General features: G+C 33.5%; 1 protein-coding gene across 1 annotated transcript in view; it reads right to left on the bottom strand.

Moving 5' to 3' along the window:
- The window catches only part of YEATS2 (YEATS domain containing 2), a 94717-nt gene that overhangs the window by 60390 nt on the left and 15507 nt on the right, over window positions 1-18820 (bottom strand). The window contains exons 2-7 of the mRNA XM_004675020.2: window positions 18401-18518; window positions 15430-15527; window positions 14891-14983; window positions 11831-12076; window positions 9695-9810; window positions 2102-2263 (exon numbers count right to left, since the gene is read on the bottom strand). Coding sequence (XP_004675077.1) covers window positions 2102-2263; window positions 9695-9810; window positions 11831-12076; window positions 14891-14983; window positions 15430-15527; window positions 18401-18500 — 815 coding nt within the window. The 5' untranslated portion in view covers window positions 18501-18518. The remainder of the gene's footprint in view (window positions 1-2101; window positions 2264-9694; window positions 9811-11830; window positions 12077-14890; window positions 14984-15429; window positions 15528-18400; window positions 18519-18820) is intronic.

Below are 18820 nucleotides of genomic sequence, written 5' to 3'. Positions count from 1 at the left end.
ATGGGGAACAATGGACTGTGGTAAAAGACACCCTCCTTGGTCGAGGGTGTGGTATGGTACATACATCTGAGTACACTGGAACCTACACCTCTGACTCTCATAAAGAATTGTCAACCAACATTACTTTAAAAAAAAAAAAAAAGTATTGAGTCTGATAGCTTTTACTCCTAGTTTTTTTATTAAATTATAAAAAAATGTAATTAATACATTTAAGCATTCAAGTAAATAATATTTCCTGTGATATACCTATGGGAGAAAGTAGGACAAAGAAAGACTCATTGAGGAAATAAAAAAGCAGATTTTTAAAAAAATAGCTACACAATGCATGTGCACGCTTATGTGTATCTGAAGAACACAGAAAACAGGTAGATGATATTATATTCTTCCCAGAATAAAGGTATCCAGTGGAATTCTAGATGAACTGTAGATGGCATTTCTGAAGGTTTTCTGTATTAGGTTTCAAATCATGGGCAAGATCTCTTCAACACTAATGTTTGGGAAACCTAAGAATAAAACTGAATATCAATTAAACTCCACTACTGAAATAACAGAGTATCAATACTTTTCTAGTGAATAAAATGGTCCCAAAAATGAAGGGAATATTGCCTAGTCTATCTAAATAGTAAAAGAAAAAAATCTGCATTCAAAAACTACTACATTGTTTGATTCTTTTGGGTAGACAGAAAATTCAGTATCATAAAAAATGCAAATATTAGCCATTAATTCAATGCAATTTCAATCAGTAAGTTGATACTTAAGATACTAAAGTAAGCTGGAGGACTGGGTAATTAAAAAAAAATAAAGGAATCTGGAACAACAAATATACTCAAGAATATCCAAAGAAAGTTATAAAACAATGATAACCAGGGAGCATACTTTACCTGGTATCAGAATATATCAGTTAAAAAAAAATTAAAATACTGGTAGAAGAATAGATATAAACAGAGAAAAAAATCAGATTCCCATTTATGTGTGAATAGATGTAGGGAAAAAACAGATCAGACGACAACTGATTGGGACAACTAAGAAGACATGCTATAACACCTATAAAAATCTCATTTCCAAGTATTCTACTTATTGACTATCAATTCCTACCTATCCTGTTCCTAGTCGAGCTATTCTTTGGTTATCACTGGGACTTCCATTTACTGTCATATAAACTTTCTTTCACTACATACTGCTATTCTTACATAATTTTTATCTCCCTTTAATTATCTTAGATTCTATGCCATACCATTATGATGACCTCATTAACATGAGAAAAGATCAATGAACTGAGAAATGAGGATTTTGTCCTGATGTCCTGAAGAATGCCAAGGTGTCAATTAAAAAAAATTTCAGTAAACTAGGTGTTAAAGTCATTTTTGAAAGTGGGGGACAACTGGGTAATTAGTAAATGCCTATAATAAGGAAGGGCAGCAGATCATATGGTGCTTTAAAGGAAATGTTTATTTAGGGGAAAAGGAAGGAAAGGGTGGCTTGGAAGTCACAAATATGAGTAAGACGGGTACCTACATCACCCCTACATTGTGTGACTACATGGTATGTGACAGAAAAATATACCTAGTTTGCCAGTTGGAAGTTGTTCTCAGGAGCAGTATTTTTAGAACACAATCATGTTTTAAGAATCAGGAGTGGAAGGAATGTTCTGAAGAGAACTAATGATGTAAGATGATAATTAAAAAACCACTTTGATAATAAAAATATAATTCATGATTACTTTGAGAATGAGATCATGGGGAACCTTAATACTAAGTATTCCTGCAATACTATAATCCTGTTATGTTCTCAATTCATAAAGAAACCACATTTTACTATTTACCTGTGGCTATATAAACAGGTTTAGCTATTTCTGGACAGGGGCAGAACAAACCGAAAAAATTTTTTTTTACAGTAACACTATGAAAAGAGGAATAATATCTGTTCATTGAGATAGTAATATACATGAGGGAACCACAGCTAAAACTATATTGTGACTAAGAGCCAAAACTGGGTAAATTACTAATACAAGAATTACCAAGGAGTGTTCCTAAGTTAAATCAACTTTCTCCCACTTCAATAAATCATTACTATTTAGGTAAAATAACTCAAAAGTGCTTACCTAACTTCTACAAGGTCATTTGGTTTATAGCTAGGATGAAGAAAGAACCAAACTTTCTTGACAAAATGATTAATACTGGGTTCTCTACGTGACCCTCGTACATATACCATCCACTTATGAGTTGACTGGTCATTTTCTTCTCTCTTATCAGGAGGTATATACCTACAAGAAGGAAAAAAAAAACTTTGAATTATTTTTTTCCTTCAAAAACCAAATAAAACAATTGCTATTTAAGAAGGTTAACAATCAACTACAAGAACAAAACTGAAATCCACAAATATATGGACCTTAAACAATACACTACAGAATAAAAGTGGGTCAAAAACAAAATAAAGAAATTATGACAACTGAAAATGGAAATACAACCTACCCAAACTTATAATAAGCAGCAAAAACAGATGTCAGAGAATTTATATCATCAATAACTATGTTAAGAAAAAAGAAAGCTCTCACACAACATAACTATACTTTGAGGAAAAGAAAAAGAACAGACTAAGCTAAAAATTAATGATGAAAGGAAATAAAAGATCAGAATGGAGGCCCTCACTGGTGGCGCAATGTGTTAAAACACAGCACTAAGAAGCTTGAGTCACTTCCGTGTGGGTTTGATCCCTGCCTGCCCCGGAGGAGATCCACATGGTGCAGAAACCTCTCCTGACCTGCCTGCTGCTCCCCTCTGCAGTATACTTAAACGATCTGTCTGTTCTGCTCCCCACTCTGTCTCTGGTGAATCCTATCACCCTCTCTGGCCTGTATCCCAGTTCTGTATGAATAAATAAATCTTAAAAAAACAAACAAAAAAAAAGATCAGAATGGAAATATATGAAATATAGTAAAAAGATCAATGGAACTGACACCTGGTTTTTTAAGATAAAGTTGTTAAATCTTTAGTAAGCCTTACCAAGAAAAAGAGGACTAAAATAAATAAAAGTATAAATGAAAGATTAGACATTACAACTGATAGCATACAAAAAGCAAAGGATCTTGAGAGACTAAGCAACTATATGCCAACAAATTAGACAATGAAGAAGAAATGGGTAAATTCATATAAACATAAAAACTACCAAAGAAACAGCATATCTGAACAGAAAAACTATTAATAAAGACAGTTAATCATTTATCAAATCAAAAGCCTCCCAACATATGAAAAGTGCAGGACCAGATGGTACCATTCATGAATTCTACCAAACATTTAAAGAAAAATTAATACCAATCCTCTGCAAACTGTTCAAAAAAATAAGTAAATAAAAGATAGCTTTATTCTAAACTCATTTTATGAGACCAACATTACAATGATACCAAAACTAAATAAGCACAGTGAAAGAAAAAACATTAGCGACCAATACCACTAATCATCATAGATTAAAAAAATATCAACATAACCTTTATAGAATGCAACAGTGGGGCCTCCTTGGTGGCTCAACGGGTTAGGAAAAAGCATTACAAGCCAGCCACAGTCACTTAAGTGCAAGTTCGATCCCCAGAACCAGAGTTGACCCATATGGCACAGCAGACCTCTCCTGTTTCACCTGCTGCTCCCCTTAGCAGTATCCTTTTACATCTGCCTGTTCTGCTCCCCATTCTATCTCTGGTGAGTTCTCTCACCACCCCACCCTTGCAACTCTGGCCTGTACCCTAGTTCTGTATGCATAAATAAATAAATCTTAAAAAAAAAAAATTCAACAGTACATTAAAAGGATTACAACACCATGATCAAGTGGGATTTACTACAGTTCTGCAAGTATGGTTCAATGTCTGTTAAACCAATCAATGTGATATACAATATTAGTAAAACTAAGAATGAAAATCATATGCTTATCTCAGTGGACACACAAAAAAAATCTGACAAAATTTAAGAATCATTCATGATTAAAAAGTCAACAAAACGGCCCTCCCTGGTGGTGAAACAGGTTAGGATGCCAGCACTGCAAGCTGGCTGCAGCTGCTTCAGTGTAAGTTCAATCCCTGGCCCCAGAGGCGAACCACATGGCATGTCTGACCTCTCCTGACCTGCCCGCTGCTCCCCTCAGCAGTGTACTTCATCAATCTGCCTGTTATGCTCCCCACTGTCTCTGCTGAATCTTTTCACTGCCCCTGCACCCCAGTTCTATATACATAAATAAATAAATCTTTTTTTTTTAAAAGTAGTTAACAAACAGGGTAGAATTATCTCAATGTAATAGAGGTCAGTATGACAAACCCACAGCTAACATATGCAATAGTAAAAAGCAGAAAGTTTTTCTGTTAAGATCAAGATCAAGAGAAAGACACATAAACTTATCGTTTTTATTCAACATAATACTGGAAGTCTTAGCCAAAGAAATTCAGCAAGAAAAGGAAAAACAACACCTGATGACAGTAAAACTGTTACTATTTGTATATGACAGGATATTATATATAGAAAATCTTATAAAATCCACCAAAAGACCCAGAATAAGCAACTCAGTAATGATGCAAGATACAAAATCTAAACACAAAACTCAGTTGTTCTTCTATACATTAACAACTATCAGAAAAAGAAATTAAGAAAACAATCCTATTTATAATTGCATCAAAAGAGTAATATAATTCAGAATAAATAACCAAGATGTCAAAGTTCTGTACACAGAAAATTGTAAGACACTGATGAACACAAGTACATGAAGAATATCTGTGTTCATGGATGAAAATTGTTAAAAGGTCTATGTTACCTAAAGTGATCTATAGATTAAATGCAGTTCCTATCAAGATACCAAAAGCAGTTCTATCACAAATGAAGAACTCTTAAAATTAATATGGAATCTACAGAAACACCTAATAGCTAAAATGTCTTTAAAAAAAAATCACATTTTTCTAAGTATGTCACTATTGCACAGAAATAATAAAGCTCTGTGTACTAATAATATATTCAATAGCTTTGTGAAGTTTTCTCATTAACTTTAAAACTTCAAACTTTAGATTTTATGTAAACAATCATGTTAATAATGAGTTTCCTCTTTCCCCCCCCAAAACTGTATTTTTTTTATATATATTTATTTTTACATCATTTTGCACATTTTCCCATCTCATCTGCAATCTCCTTGGGCTTCCCATCACCAAATCACCCATGTGCCACAGTTTCCTTTTTTTAATCCTTATTAAAATCCTTTTAATTTTCCTTATCTAATACAGTACTTATTATCTCCAAAGTACTATTGAACAGGAATAGTGATACTTGTCTTGTACTTGATCCTAGAGGTTTTTAAGTTTACCACTGAGTGTGGTATTTAGTGAAGGTCTTCTGAAGTTATCTTTTCTTCAATAGAGCTAAATTCTCAGTTTTCCATGAGGATTTACTCACAAATGAATTTTGTCAAATATTTCTGCATTTTTGAAAGATCATGTTCTACACTTTAACATAAATGTGTAATTATATTTATTGATTTTATTATTTTAAAAAAGATTTATTTATCTATTTATACAGAACTGGGGTACAGGCTAGAGGTGCAGAGGTGGTGAGAAGATTCACCAGACAGAGTGGGCAGCAGAACAGGTAGACTGATGAAGTACCTTGCTGAGGGGAGCAGCGGGCGGGACAGGAGAGGTCTGCCATGCCATGTGGATCACCTACAGGGCAGGTGGGGATCAAACTCATGCTGAAGTGGATGTAGCCTCTTAGTGCTGTGCTTTAACCCGCTGCGCCACCAGGGAAGGCCTGACTTTATTTTTTAATAAACTTGAAAATGTGACGTGTAAATTACGCATATATAGCGCATCAGATACATGAATATATTGTAACATGACTACTGTTTTAACATTATTACATTACATACTTACACTACAATGTGATTATCTATATTCAATATGCTCTACATTGGGTCTCCACGGCATTTTTAGCACTCATTACAAGTATATAACCTGAAACAATGTCATTCTTACACATTTACTAATCTTCCAATCCAAATTTGTGTTTCTTGGTGTGAAGTATTATCATTCATAATCTAAGATAACATGTGTTGTAGCCTCTTCTCCAGAACACTTTCTATACAACTAGAATTATCTGTTCGTTAGGCCTGTAAAGCACTCTAAGTGCAGGGGTGTTTTTGGTTTTGTAATAGCAATGTTTTAAAAATCTATACTTAGCAGTTTTTCTAGGAATTCTTTATTTAAATTTCAAATGCATTAGAATAAAGATGTTCATAGCTTCTGTCTCTTCAGTAGTGTAGTATATCTAATTTTCAAAAATTCTAGTAACTTCTTTTGTGCATGCTGTTACTATTTTTTTCTACCTAATTTCTTTGCTTTTCCCTTTAATTATTTTGTCTAATTAATATGCTTAGTTCATTAATTTTAAGCTTTTTTTTTACTGAAGAAATTTCCTTTTAAATACCCTTTTGTATTATCCTACAATTCCCATTCTGATTTTATTATTTAGTTTCAAATATTTTAATGTGATTTTTTAATCAGTATATGAGCTATTTGGATGTGTTGTAAGTTTTCACACATATGGAGATTTTCTAGTTATTTCAGTAACACTGATTCCTAATTCTACTGCACCATGGTCAGAAAAAAATAATCTGTTACTTGATAAAGTTTGTTTCACAATTTATCGAGTAGTCCATTTTCATAAATGTTTGTTTACTCTAAAAACATGCTTAGTGAAATAAGCCACAAAGAAAAGGAAAAATACTGGATGGTTTCACTCATAGCAGGAGTATAAAGGGCCAGGAAAGAAAATAATAATAATAATTTTCTTTTTCAATTGTTAGGTACAATGATTGATGTTCTATATGTGTACATTAAATCAAATGTTGTTAATTAATGCTCCAATCTTACATTTATACAGGTATACTGGCCCATCTAGTAATTACTGAAATATGTACATAAATAAAATCTCTATAATAATTCACTTGGCAATTTCGCTTAATGTTTCTGTAAGTTTTGGCTTAAACATTTTAAATGCATCAAAGTTTATAATTTTTTTATCTTCTTGGTGAATAGAACCTTTTATTATTACATAAAAGCTGTCTTTATATCTATGAATGGTTTTGGTCTTAAAGTCTATTTTGCTTGATATTTAGATGTCACATTGGTTTTCTTTAAGTTAGTGGCTGACAGCTCTTTTTTACTTCTCTGCTTACTTCTAATCTTTTTGTATATAGAGGTGTCAAGAACAATGGGAAGCTGAATTTTAGGTTACCTCATCTCAATATAATGACTCTCATCTTTTCACTAGTTAATTCCATATACATTTTTATTGATGTGGACATATTTTGATCTTCTACTAAATTATTTTATAGTATTTGTCTTGTTATTTTTCTTTTCTCTAAATCTCACCTTTCATTCCTACTTAACCTTCTTTTGAAATCAATTTTTATTCAATGTTTAACCCTTTGCTGGATTTTTTCTTTTAAACATTGCATTTTCTTTTTTTTCTAAAGATTTATGCATATAGAACTGGGGTACAGTTCTGAACAAAACAGGCCAGAGGTTTGGGAGAGTTAGAGGATTCATCAGAGACAGAACAGGGAGCAGAATAGGCAGGTTGACTAAAATACACTTCTGAGGGAAGCAGTGGGTGAGTCAGGTGAGGTCTACCATGCCATGTGTGTCTCCCCCCCATCCCTGGGAATTGAACTCAAGCTGTAGTGGCTGTGGATAGCTTCATAGTGCTGTGCTTTAACTGGTTGTGATACCAGGGAAGGCCTTAAAAGATTTCATTTTTATTATTTATGCATACAAGAGCTGGGATGTAGGCTAGAGGCCCCAGGCAGTGAGAGGATTCATCAGAGACATAGGCGAGATCAAACAGGGGAATCTACTGAAATACACTGCTGAGGGGAGCAGTGGGCAAGACAGGAGAGGTCTGCTGCACCATGTGAGTTAGCTCCCAGGCTGGGGATCGAATGTGCTTCAATGGCTGCAGAGAGCGGCATAGTGCTGAGTCTTAACCTCTTATGCCACCAGGGAGACCCTCCCCTTGCTATTTTTAATCTCTTATCTATATACTTTCAGTTATCTGATAATTTGCAAGCATCCTTAAAATCTCAAGTAAATCAGTACTTATTCTTCCAAAACAAGACTTTATAACACTCTTGGCCCATCATTTTCCCTCTACTTAAAATCCATGGTTAACAAGTCCTATTTGGTTCAAAAAAAATTTCAAAAGTCAAGAAACCCTAAGCCTAGAGGTTTGTAAATATTAATGGTTACTCTGGATATCTAGTTTTGGCCTTTTCTGGACTGACCTGTCTTATACTGTAGGTAAAACCCCAACATTCTAACACTTCACATAAACTATAGTCTCCTTAGTAGAATGTACAATAACTGAAATAATCTATAGAACAAAAAGCTAATTTCTTTCATCATATTTCATGTCTCTATATATCATGTAGACCATTAAGACTCTTTATTTCTAGTATCTTGAGATTTTTCATGTACTTCTTGTTTGTTACTGTTCATTAACTGTGGCTTAGATATTTAGTTTTCCATTCTGATTCCACCATCCCCCCACACAAATACTGTAATCCCCAAACTTCATTTTCAATAATTGGACCTAATTACAATTTTCATAAGTACATCAATTTATTCATCAAATATTTACTTAATATCAAGCAATATAAGGTACAAAAACAAGACAGACTTTCTATTCTAAAGAGATTCTAGTGTGATCTGGGGAATATATATGAAAACAGTGACTATATTGTATGATAAAATGAACAAAAAAGCAGAGAGGAAATATACCAAATAAGGAAGAAAAAGAGCAACTAAGACTAACAAGGAAATAACATTTGTATGCTCCTTGAAAACTTAGCGAATATCTGTAGCCATTCCTAGACACTTCATAAAAATGATGCTGTACCCCAACATGATGTGAAGTTATATTATTAAAGAGATAGTCCTTTAACTTGAAGGAAATGTGCTTAAGATCTGCCCTGCAATCTGCTGTTATAAATTAAAAACATTTTAGTTTGAATAATCAAATAAACATTTTAAAAATTAGGTAAAGACCCTAGGAATATATCTAGATTAGAAGAAATCAAACAGCTTCTCCAAACTTATTCATACTTACATGCTTAATGAAATACAATTTATTTGTATAAAAGCTCATGTCTTAAATATTCTTATCAAATGCAATTTTACTCTACATCAAAGATCAGCAGATATACTGAGACAGAATCTCAAGTCTCTGGACCTAGGTATATCTTTGAGACAACTAAAAATTTGGGGAAAAGAACCCCTAAGGCCACTTTACTACTATACTATATTAAGGACCCTCCCTGGTAGCACAACAGGTTAAAGTGTAGCACTGCAAGCTAGCCGCAGTCACTTCAGTGCAAATTCGAGTCCCAGACCTGGAAGAGACCCACATGGAGCAGCAGACCTCTCCTGTCTTGCCTGCTGCTCCCCTCAGCAGTGTATTTGAGTAGATGCACCTGTTTGGTTTCCCCCTCTGTCTCTGTTGAATCTCACCACCCTCCTCCTTCCTCCCTGTCCCCCACAGCTCTGGTCTACACCCCAGTTCTTATATGAATGACTAAATAAAATCTTAAAGAAAAAATACTGTATTAAGAGTATGCAAAAGTAGTCACATAAATGCCTGACTGAAATGACACAATTCAATAGGATACTCACTTAGACACATTACCCACTACTATTGTTTTCTTTACAAAAAGTCGCGAAGTTTCATCGCCTGTGAGATCAGCATTCCGCTGCTCTGTTTTATGGGAGCCAGTCATACCAGAAGTGTCCTGAAAGAAGATCATAATCCATTTTCATTATGGAAAATTTTCAACAGGCAGAAACCATAAAATCATACAAGCATAGTGAATTAACTCAGACATCTGTTGTTTTTATTACAAAATTCTGACTTTATGATACCTCTCAGAGCATGGAATAATTTTACTCTAATTTCTGCATCAGTTAATATAAATGAGTTTGTACACTACAATTCATTTTGTAGGTGGGTGAGTTTTTAATAGTCACACACTTATTTCATATATACAAGCAAAATAGATTAAAAGGATTAAGAAAACTATTAGAATGGTTATCTCTGGGAAATAGGAACAGGGAAAGGAGCTGACAGAATTTACTTTCTTTTTAATCTTTTGTACTATTCAAATATTTTCACTAAAAATATAAACATAACAGTAAATTAAAAGTTTCAATATAGAGACAGACAGCCAGGGTTCAAATCCTGGCTCTTCCATTTAGTACATGTGTAATTTCTTAACTTCTCTGCCTCATTTTCTTCATGGGAATAGTACTTATCACACAGTAACTGTTTTGTAGTTCTGTATATTTCTTGCAAATGTGCTTGGTACACAGCAAATGCTGTTACTTGAGACATAAACATCTAAGTATATTACATAGGAGGTGGCATATTTCTGACTTCTATCGCTTTGTTATTTTAAAAAAGAAAATCAGATGCAGTATTTGCCTAGAAATAATACTGGAAAGAACAAGTAAACCCAAACACTGAGTTCTGATTTTTGGGTTGCAGCATTATGAATCACTTTTAATTTTTGTATTTCATAATTTTCAACAATGAACATATACAAATTTACAATCAAAAATTTATCAAAAATAAATCAAATTCAAATTGTTGATGCCTGAGCATGTGGAAAGCAACCTGCCAACTTCCTCTATCAGAACAGCTGGTTCAATAAAGACCACTGGTCTCATCCAAAAAGGCCTTTATAGCAAAATAATAACAAGAAGTTCACTTGAGATGGGAACTCAACTATCAAGCTGGCAGGACTGAACAGTAATAAATGGTCTTCCATTCCATTATTTGTCAAACTTGTACCAGTTACTAAAATCTTAAAATGTAAATCTTCAGAGAAAAGTGCTAAAAAGCTGTTGCCCTTCAAAGAAGAAAAACATGACAGTGTGTGCAGAGCTCGGGCAAGTACACAGCACCGCCAGCTCGTGAAGGTTTCTTTCATATGGACGTGAACAGCATTTAGGGGTTGTGCATGCACAAGAGATCTGAATTCTGAAATAGAAAAGACCCAGATTTAATTTTAGGTTCTGATACTTTGGTCAAATATAAACTCCCTGAGATTCAGTTTCCCCATTTCTTTATATTATTTTTAAAAGATTTATTTATAAATATAGGAACTGGGGTATAGGCTAGAGGTATGGGTATGAGAGGATTCACGAGACAGAGTGGGGACCAGAACAGTCAGATCTACTGAAATACACTGCTGAGGGGAGCAGTGGGTGACAAGACAGGTCTGCCATACCATGTGGTTTATCCTCCTGGCCAGGGAACAAAATCATGTTACATGGCTGGTTATAGCTTGATAGCACTGTGTCCTTAACCCCCTGTACCCGTAGGGAGGCCCACCATTTCTTTTTTTAAAAAGATGTATTCATTTATCTATGCACAGAAGAACTGGGGTATAGGCCAGAAGTAGGAGGGTTGAGAAGATTTACCAGAGACAGAGTAGGGTGCACAACAGGCAGCCCTACTGAAATACACCCCTTTGCATACAAGGGGAGCAGCAGGTGAGACAAGAGAGATCTGCTGTATGGTGTGGGTTAGCTCCGTGGCTGGGGATCAAACTCAGGCCATCGGGGTGAGAGCACTCAGATGTAACCCAATGACTTGACTCCAGAAAGGCTCCATTTGCCCCATTTCTAAAAGGGAAATATAACTAGCTTGTTCCCTAAGGTTTCTACAAAGATCAAACAAGACAACATATGCATACTTAACAAATATTAATTCCCTTCTCCTATGGCTCCCTCCCATCAATCCAACTATACCCTTCCAGTATTTCGGGTAGGTCTCTGCTCCATGTTGTTCGAGAGTCTTTCCTCTATATCCATACTGCTGCTATTGTCTTTATCAGACAAGAAGTCATTGTGCTGAGATAGAGAATCACTTTCTGAATGATTGGCTGATGGTGTTTCTGATCTCTGATTAGCAGGAGATGATGACCTAGATGGTGATTCTAAAAATTTCTTTATAGCAGGATGATTAAAAACCATTGTATCACATGTCTTTGATCCCTGCAAAAGCACACAAACAAAAACAAACTTTTAATCAAATTCATCAAAATTGGAAAAATTATTTATCTTTCTAAAACCTGTATCTATTTCAGGATAGATGCCTCTCTATATCCACAAAATGAAGTTTAAATGTCCTAATGCAGCCTGACCCAAGAAAACAAAAACAAGAAAGTGGTGAATTATTATGCAAAAAGTTATAGATGGGAGGTCCACTGAAAGTATATGGAACATAACATTTTACTTAAAAAGTATCTCACACCTCTTTACACAAATATATCAAATACTCTAAATAAATATTCCTACACGAAATGTAAATTTAAAATATGTAAAATGATTCTAACATAGCTGTAATGTATAGTATAGAATGCTTTAAAATGATTAACACTGATATATAAATCTTGCCCTATCTAATGCTGCAGCATAGGGTGTTTTTTATGTATCTTGTAACTTGCATACAAAATACAATGTGTTCTGCTATAACAGGATATACTATAGTTATGAGGAAGCTATTTTAAAAATTGTTTTCTTAAAATACTATGCTTTAGCAAGTAAAGGAGCCAGCTATTAGTGTCTCAAATTAAACTAACAAAGTGGTTATATTTCAATAAAGGATTTTTTAGATCTATGTGTATTTTGTTATAGCAAACTACAATCAATAAAATGGTAGATCATAAGACAGAAACAGAACTAAATAACCTTGAATAAATCCTTATGTAATGAGATAAAAATCAGTTTATTCCTAGACCATCAATGGCTCAGTTCACAAACACTAATGGCTTAAGAAGAAAAAAAAAAAAGACAACAAAACATTAAATGAATAATCACCTTTACATATGGAGTAGCTATAGCCCTACATCAAACAGCTATGAGTTTATGATGTAAATCTTAGAATTTGCCCTGAGTTGAATAGTGTCTCCCACAAATTTTTATTCACCTGGAACCTGTGACTATGTTCATATTTGGAAATGAGGTTTTACTGATGTAATCAAGTTAGGATGAAGTCCTCTTAAGTTAGAATAGGTTAAGTTTTCAAGAGAGGAGCTTAAGATACAGTGAGAAACAGAAGACAAATGGAAAAAGTCCACATGAAGCAGCTATATAGAACAAAGCTCACCAACAACTACAAGACGGAAGGGAAGAAAAGACTCCTAGAAAAACCCCTCGTAGTCCCATACCCTGATTTTGGAACACTGGTGCCAGATTCATGAGATGATAAATTCCTATAGTTTTAAGTTACCAAGATTATGAGAATTTATTAAAGTACCTCTAGAAAAGCAGTTCAGACTCTAGTATTGGATACTCTTGCAATAGAAGCATTTATCTACTATCTAAGATTCAATTCAAATAATGCTCTAGTTTCTCTAAGACAACATCAGGAGACTCACCAATACAAAGTACCTTAAAACTCGATGAGATGAGTTGTAAGCCTAATAAAAATGACAGGAATCTTCTATATGCAAAAACCATTGGGAATAATGCAAAATAATTTGCTACCATAATCCCTCTAGTCAAGATCGCCCACCATTCTTAGCGAGCCGGTATTCATTAAATACAAGAGAAGCATCTAGTTCTAACTAGATAATGTTTAAAAAAGGGAAATTTTAAAAAGAACACACAAAGATATGGAATTATCAAAATGTCAAAGGATACTTCTGTTTCAATTCAACACTATTTCAATACTTTGAAACAATCTAGGGTAATTACATTAACCAAACAATTAAATTTAGTATTACTAAATTTGTAATAATTGCATATAATCTGATACATGTCTCCTGATATTAAAAAACATGACATACACAGCATCACCTATGAGGCATTATTGCCAAAAAGCTTTAACTTTAAACTGATAACATTTTTTTCATCCAAATTCAGTTTACAGACAAATAGAGGGAATGAAAGATAATCCAAGAAAAGCAGTAAATCTAAAATGTGGGACATTCTGCCAGACAAATCAGTCAATATCATAAGGAATGAGTGGGGAGTTAAGATTGTCCAACATAAAAATGGAAGTAGAGAAATAAAACAGTCAAATGCAACCCATGGAATCTTAACTGGATCCTGATTTAAAAAAAAAAGCTTGAAAAGATATTTTGAAAACAATTGGACAATTGGGAAAATTTAAACATGGGTTGGTTATCAGACAATATTAAAGAAAAATTCTCTTACAAGCTGTGACTACATAGAAGAATCCTTTCAGGGAACACATAAGTATTTAATGGTGAAGTGTCATGATGCCTAGAACCTATTTTTAATTGTTTCAGAAAAAAGTTAAATAGACAAATATGGCAAAGCAAAACTGTGAATCTAATTGATGCATTATTTCATTTTTCTGTATATTTGTAATTTTTCATAAAATGGGGGGCTGGGGGGAGTCAGGGATTTTTAATAGGTTAAATCTGAAACTAAAAATTGCCATTCATTAGCATTAAATGTTGAAAGGAAATTTAACTGATCTATAATTTAGTTTAGAACTAATAACTCCCTCTAAAACCTACATTAATTAAATAAAAAGGAGTATGGCAAGTTACAATGGGGCCTTACTCATCTTTGTATCTGCAAAGTTTAGCAACAATGCTAATAATCAGGAGGATTAGGTAAAAAGGAAAAAAATGCTACTTAGGATTACTGAGATATGATGAAAGAATTATGGTTGAACATGTGAAATGTATGTATAGTCCCAGAAAGGTAGGCTTCCTGTGTACTAAAATCCACTGTAAGAATGTTTCAAAGACAGGGATTCCATTGCTAACACTATTTCCCCCTCACACAATAAATATGGGTGGTCAGAAATGACTGCATTTGAAGAAAACTTACCTCAGAAACTTTCAGAAGCCCTGCAGAAGCATAGTAGTTTGCAACAATACAGGCACGAAGTTTATCCATCATCCTTCTTGCTTCAATCAGTCGCTAAAAACAAATGTTAACTCATTATTTTGAAAAACAGAAATAATAAGATATAAACAATTCACAAACTAAGAAATGCTAATGACAAAACTCAACTTCTCTAATATAAACAAAAACAAAGGAAATCAAAGTTTGCAAGAGTATACAGATTTATTAATGTCTGTTTATGTAAATATATGCATACTGAGAAATGTCCACAAAGAACACAAGGACACAAGTGAGTTCTCCGCTGAGATGGAATTTTAGGTGATATTTTACAATCCTTCTGCAATTTAATTTAAAGAAAAAGAAAAAAAAAAAGCATTTCCCCCCTCCCCCCAAAGGAGAAAGTGCTCTCTAAAAGTAAAGCAGAGGAAAGAAATCCAAACCACAACTCTGTCAGTATTTTGTTATATTCACACACAGATTTTTTTCAGAGCCTTTTAATTTTTCTTATTTTATCATTATACCTGGTCAATGACTTCAATTTCATGTTCCTTATTCTTCATTTCAAGTGCAAATTGTTCCTTGATAATAGTCTCGATCTTCTGCACAGCAGCATCTCGAGCTGTACAAAGAACATAAAATAATCCAAAGGTTAATTAAGATATGAATTAGACTTTGCATGCAGTTAGCAAGGAAAACTAGAAACCCAGGGAACAGTGTCTAAAGTGATGAAACCTAGTGGCTATCACTGTAACCTTGAAGTTACCATCACTAATGTTGGGTCAAACTAACCCTCTCTTTTCTAATATAATGCTTTGAGAAGACTATATCACTCTCTAGTATTCCTGTTAATGCTGATTCTAATCACCAGGAACATCAGACAAACCTAAGCTAAAAATAATACTTTAGAATATACTGAGTATTAAAGGTCAAGAACAACAAAGATAGGTTGGGGAGGTTAAAAGAAATTATTGAGCTATAACAACTAAATGTGCTGTGTGGTCCTAGACTACAATGGAGAGGAAGAAACAGTTATAAACTACAATAGTGGGACAACTGATGAAACTTGCATTAGGTTAGGTAAAGTAATGTAAATGTTGAAACTTTTCTGCTTTTGATAACTTTACTGCGGTTACACAAGACAGTGTCCTTAAGAAATAATCAGAAATGTTTTATGTAAGTGTCCAATTTATCTTTCAATATTAATTTAGAAAGAATAATGTGCATATACATCTGCAGCAGGCAGGTGTGTATCTGTGTGGTGTGTGAATTTGGGGGTAGGAGAGAATGATAAAATGAGGCAAAATGTAAACAAATGACGAACTACCCTGAACAGAAGACGTAATACCAGTATGCTCCTTGAAATTTTTCTAATTGAAATTTTATCAAAATAAAATTACCAAAAAAGAAAAAAGAAACCCACAAGGATTGTGATCTTTGAAAAACCACACTCCCAAGGAGAAAGTAAAAAGTTAGCTAAGGTGAAGTATTTAGCAAGCTCAACAATTTCTAATCACAACCAAAAGGAATGGACAAAGAATAAATTCAAAAGGAAAGAAAATGCCAATGTAGATAATATAATTCAGATAATGACTATTCAAAGTAATACCCAACTCAAACAGCAAAACTATCCATATAAATTGGAGCTGGATATAAAAGAATAAAATGAAGAGCAGAATTACTATTTTTAAAACCTGTGATTCTACAAAATGTTCCTGTGTTCGTTCTGTAATATGAAAAAAATCACTACTCATGCTTTGGTATATGAAAAATTGCACACAAAATTTGAACCCTTTAATCCTCCATGTCCTCTCCTGCTAAAAAAGGAGACTATCAATTAACACTAATAATAGTGCAAGCAATCCCATGGATATGTCTGCACACCAGCAAAAGACTGACTTTTCCTATATTTAAAAGAAGAGTATTTTCCACTATTACAAGGATAACATATATCCTCATAATCTAAACCTTGCATGTAGAAACTAGTAGCTATTCTTAAGGGAGACTCAAAGTCAGAAACTGACCACTGAAGATTATTTAATTATATATAACCTTCTCAGAAAGAAACACTTTTAAATGTAAACCTCTATTAAGTAGCAAGTAAAAACAACAAATCCAAGGGAAACATTCCATCAAATCTACTCTGAAAAAATTCTGAAAAATTAAAATCTGGCTTGGGTTTAGACAGAGTATGGACATCAAGAGGAATAACAGCAAATTGTCACTAAGTAACTCTCCCCACTAAGGCTTAGATTTAAACTGAAATTATGATGTTTATTGGAATAGTTTTCTATACTCTCATTTTTATTTAATTAAAAGTTATACCCAAGTGATGTATGTGATTAATGGATTTAAATTTTATAATGTTTTCACATTTAGTTAGTTTATTATTGAAAGGAAATAACACTTCCTACCAAATAAAATTACAACTGAATGAGATGTAAAGTTGCAGAGAGGTGAGTTTGCAGAGAGAATGAGAAAATTTTAAGTCCACAGACTTTTGGAGGGTACATATGACTAGACTGCATTTATAGAAAGGAATTTTCCTCCTCATCACTTAAACTCTAAGGGCCCTAATCTGTAGTATTTTATCCATGACTTTATCCTGCTATAAATTATTTCTGATCACAAGGAAGCAAAATACCCGTAAAGATGATGTAATTCAGGTTAAGGACTACTCAAAGTAATATGCAATTCAAAGAGTTAAAAATATCAATATGAAGTAGCTGGATATACAAGAACAGAAAGGAGCTGAAAGCCTGAAAATTATTTTTTTTAATAACACAGATTTATAGCTTTATATACAGTAATGAATTCAGCATGATTTGTTTAAAACATTCAAATTTAGCAATTTTTTTTTGAGTTAGCTTACAACAAGCTTTAATAACTATAGAAACAATTGATGCTTTGTTCTTCAACTAATTTGATGATCTTGGGCAAATATTTTAATTCCTCTGAGCCTCAACTGTACCACCAGAAGCAAAGTGTAGGGGTTGAATTAAATCTTTTCTCAAATTTCTATCATTTGTACAACCTCTTCAAGATACATGTAACATCTGAGAACCAAGTGAAACATCTAGTTAACACAACTAAATAATATTTCTAAATAATCAGACATTATCCTAATATCATTATTTTTCTTCATATTCATTAAAATAATTAACAAGTATTAAAATATGAAAATCTAATTAATGAACTCAATGTGAAAACATTTTGTCCATTTGTGAAAGGCACTAAGACTCCATAATTATACCTAACAAATAGTGAAAGCTAAAACTTTTACCCTGTTGCATTGTTGACATTTTCATTATCTGATTGTATACCTGCTTTTTGTGTCATTTATATATATTGCCATTAAACAATCAGATAATCCCTCTCACAAATCTTCAAATTACACCCAATAGTGCAAATCTAATTCATATTAGTTCCTAAAAATCTTATGGGGGAAGAGTATGTCAACCAAGAAATAATTTCCTAAAATGGGTGAATTTCTACCTGAATTCTCAATTGCTTTATGTCGCTTATTTGGAAGGGCCACAGATACATCCTCATAATCAGGGTCAGTTTCTTTGATTGTTCGCTTGACTCCAGACATGATGACATTTGTTTTTCACTGTGAAGCAACAAGAAATTAATTAATAATAGTGCTTGATATTAGTACTTATAAATACATGTGTACACATACACAAAAGGAATATATTTTACAAAATACTCTCACTAGTGTAAATATACATACCCCTTTTAAGACCACAAATATAACTAATTTCCAATATTTATTTAAAAAATATCATGAGCAGGCCCTCCCTGGTGGCGCAGCGGGTTAAAGCGCAGCACTGAGAATCTGAAGCCACTTCCGCATGAGTTCGATTCCCGCCTGCTGCCTGCCCCGGAGGAGACCACATGGCGAGCCAGACC

This window comes from Condylura cristata, unplaced genomic scaffold (genome assembly GCF_000260355.1).
Source record: "Condylura cristata isolate star-nosed mole 26May11 unplaced genomic scaffold, ConCri1.0 scaffold00003, whole genome shotgun sequence".
NCBI classification, from domain to species: Eukaryota; Metazoa; Chordata; class Mammalia; order Eulipotyphla; family Talpidae; genus Condylura; species Condylura cristata.
Note: the sequence above shows the minus strand (reverse complement) of the source record. Positions and strands in the feature narration are given on the sequence as shown.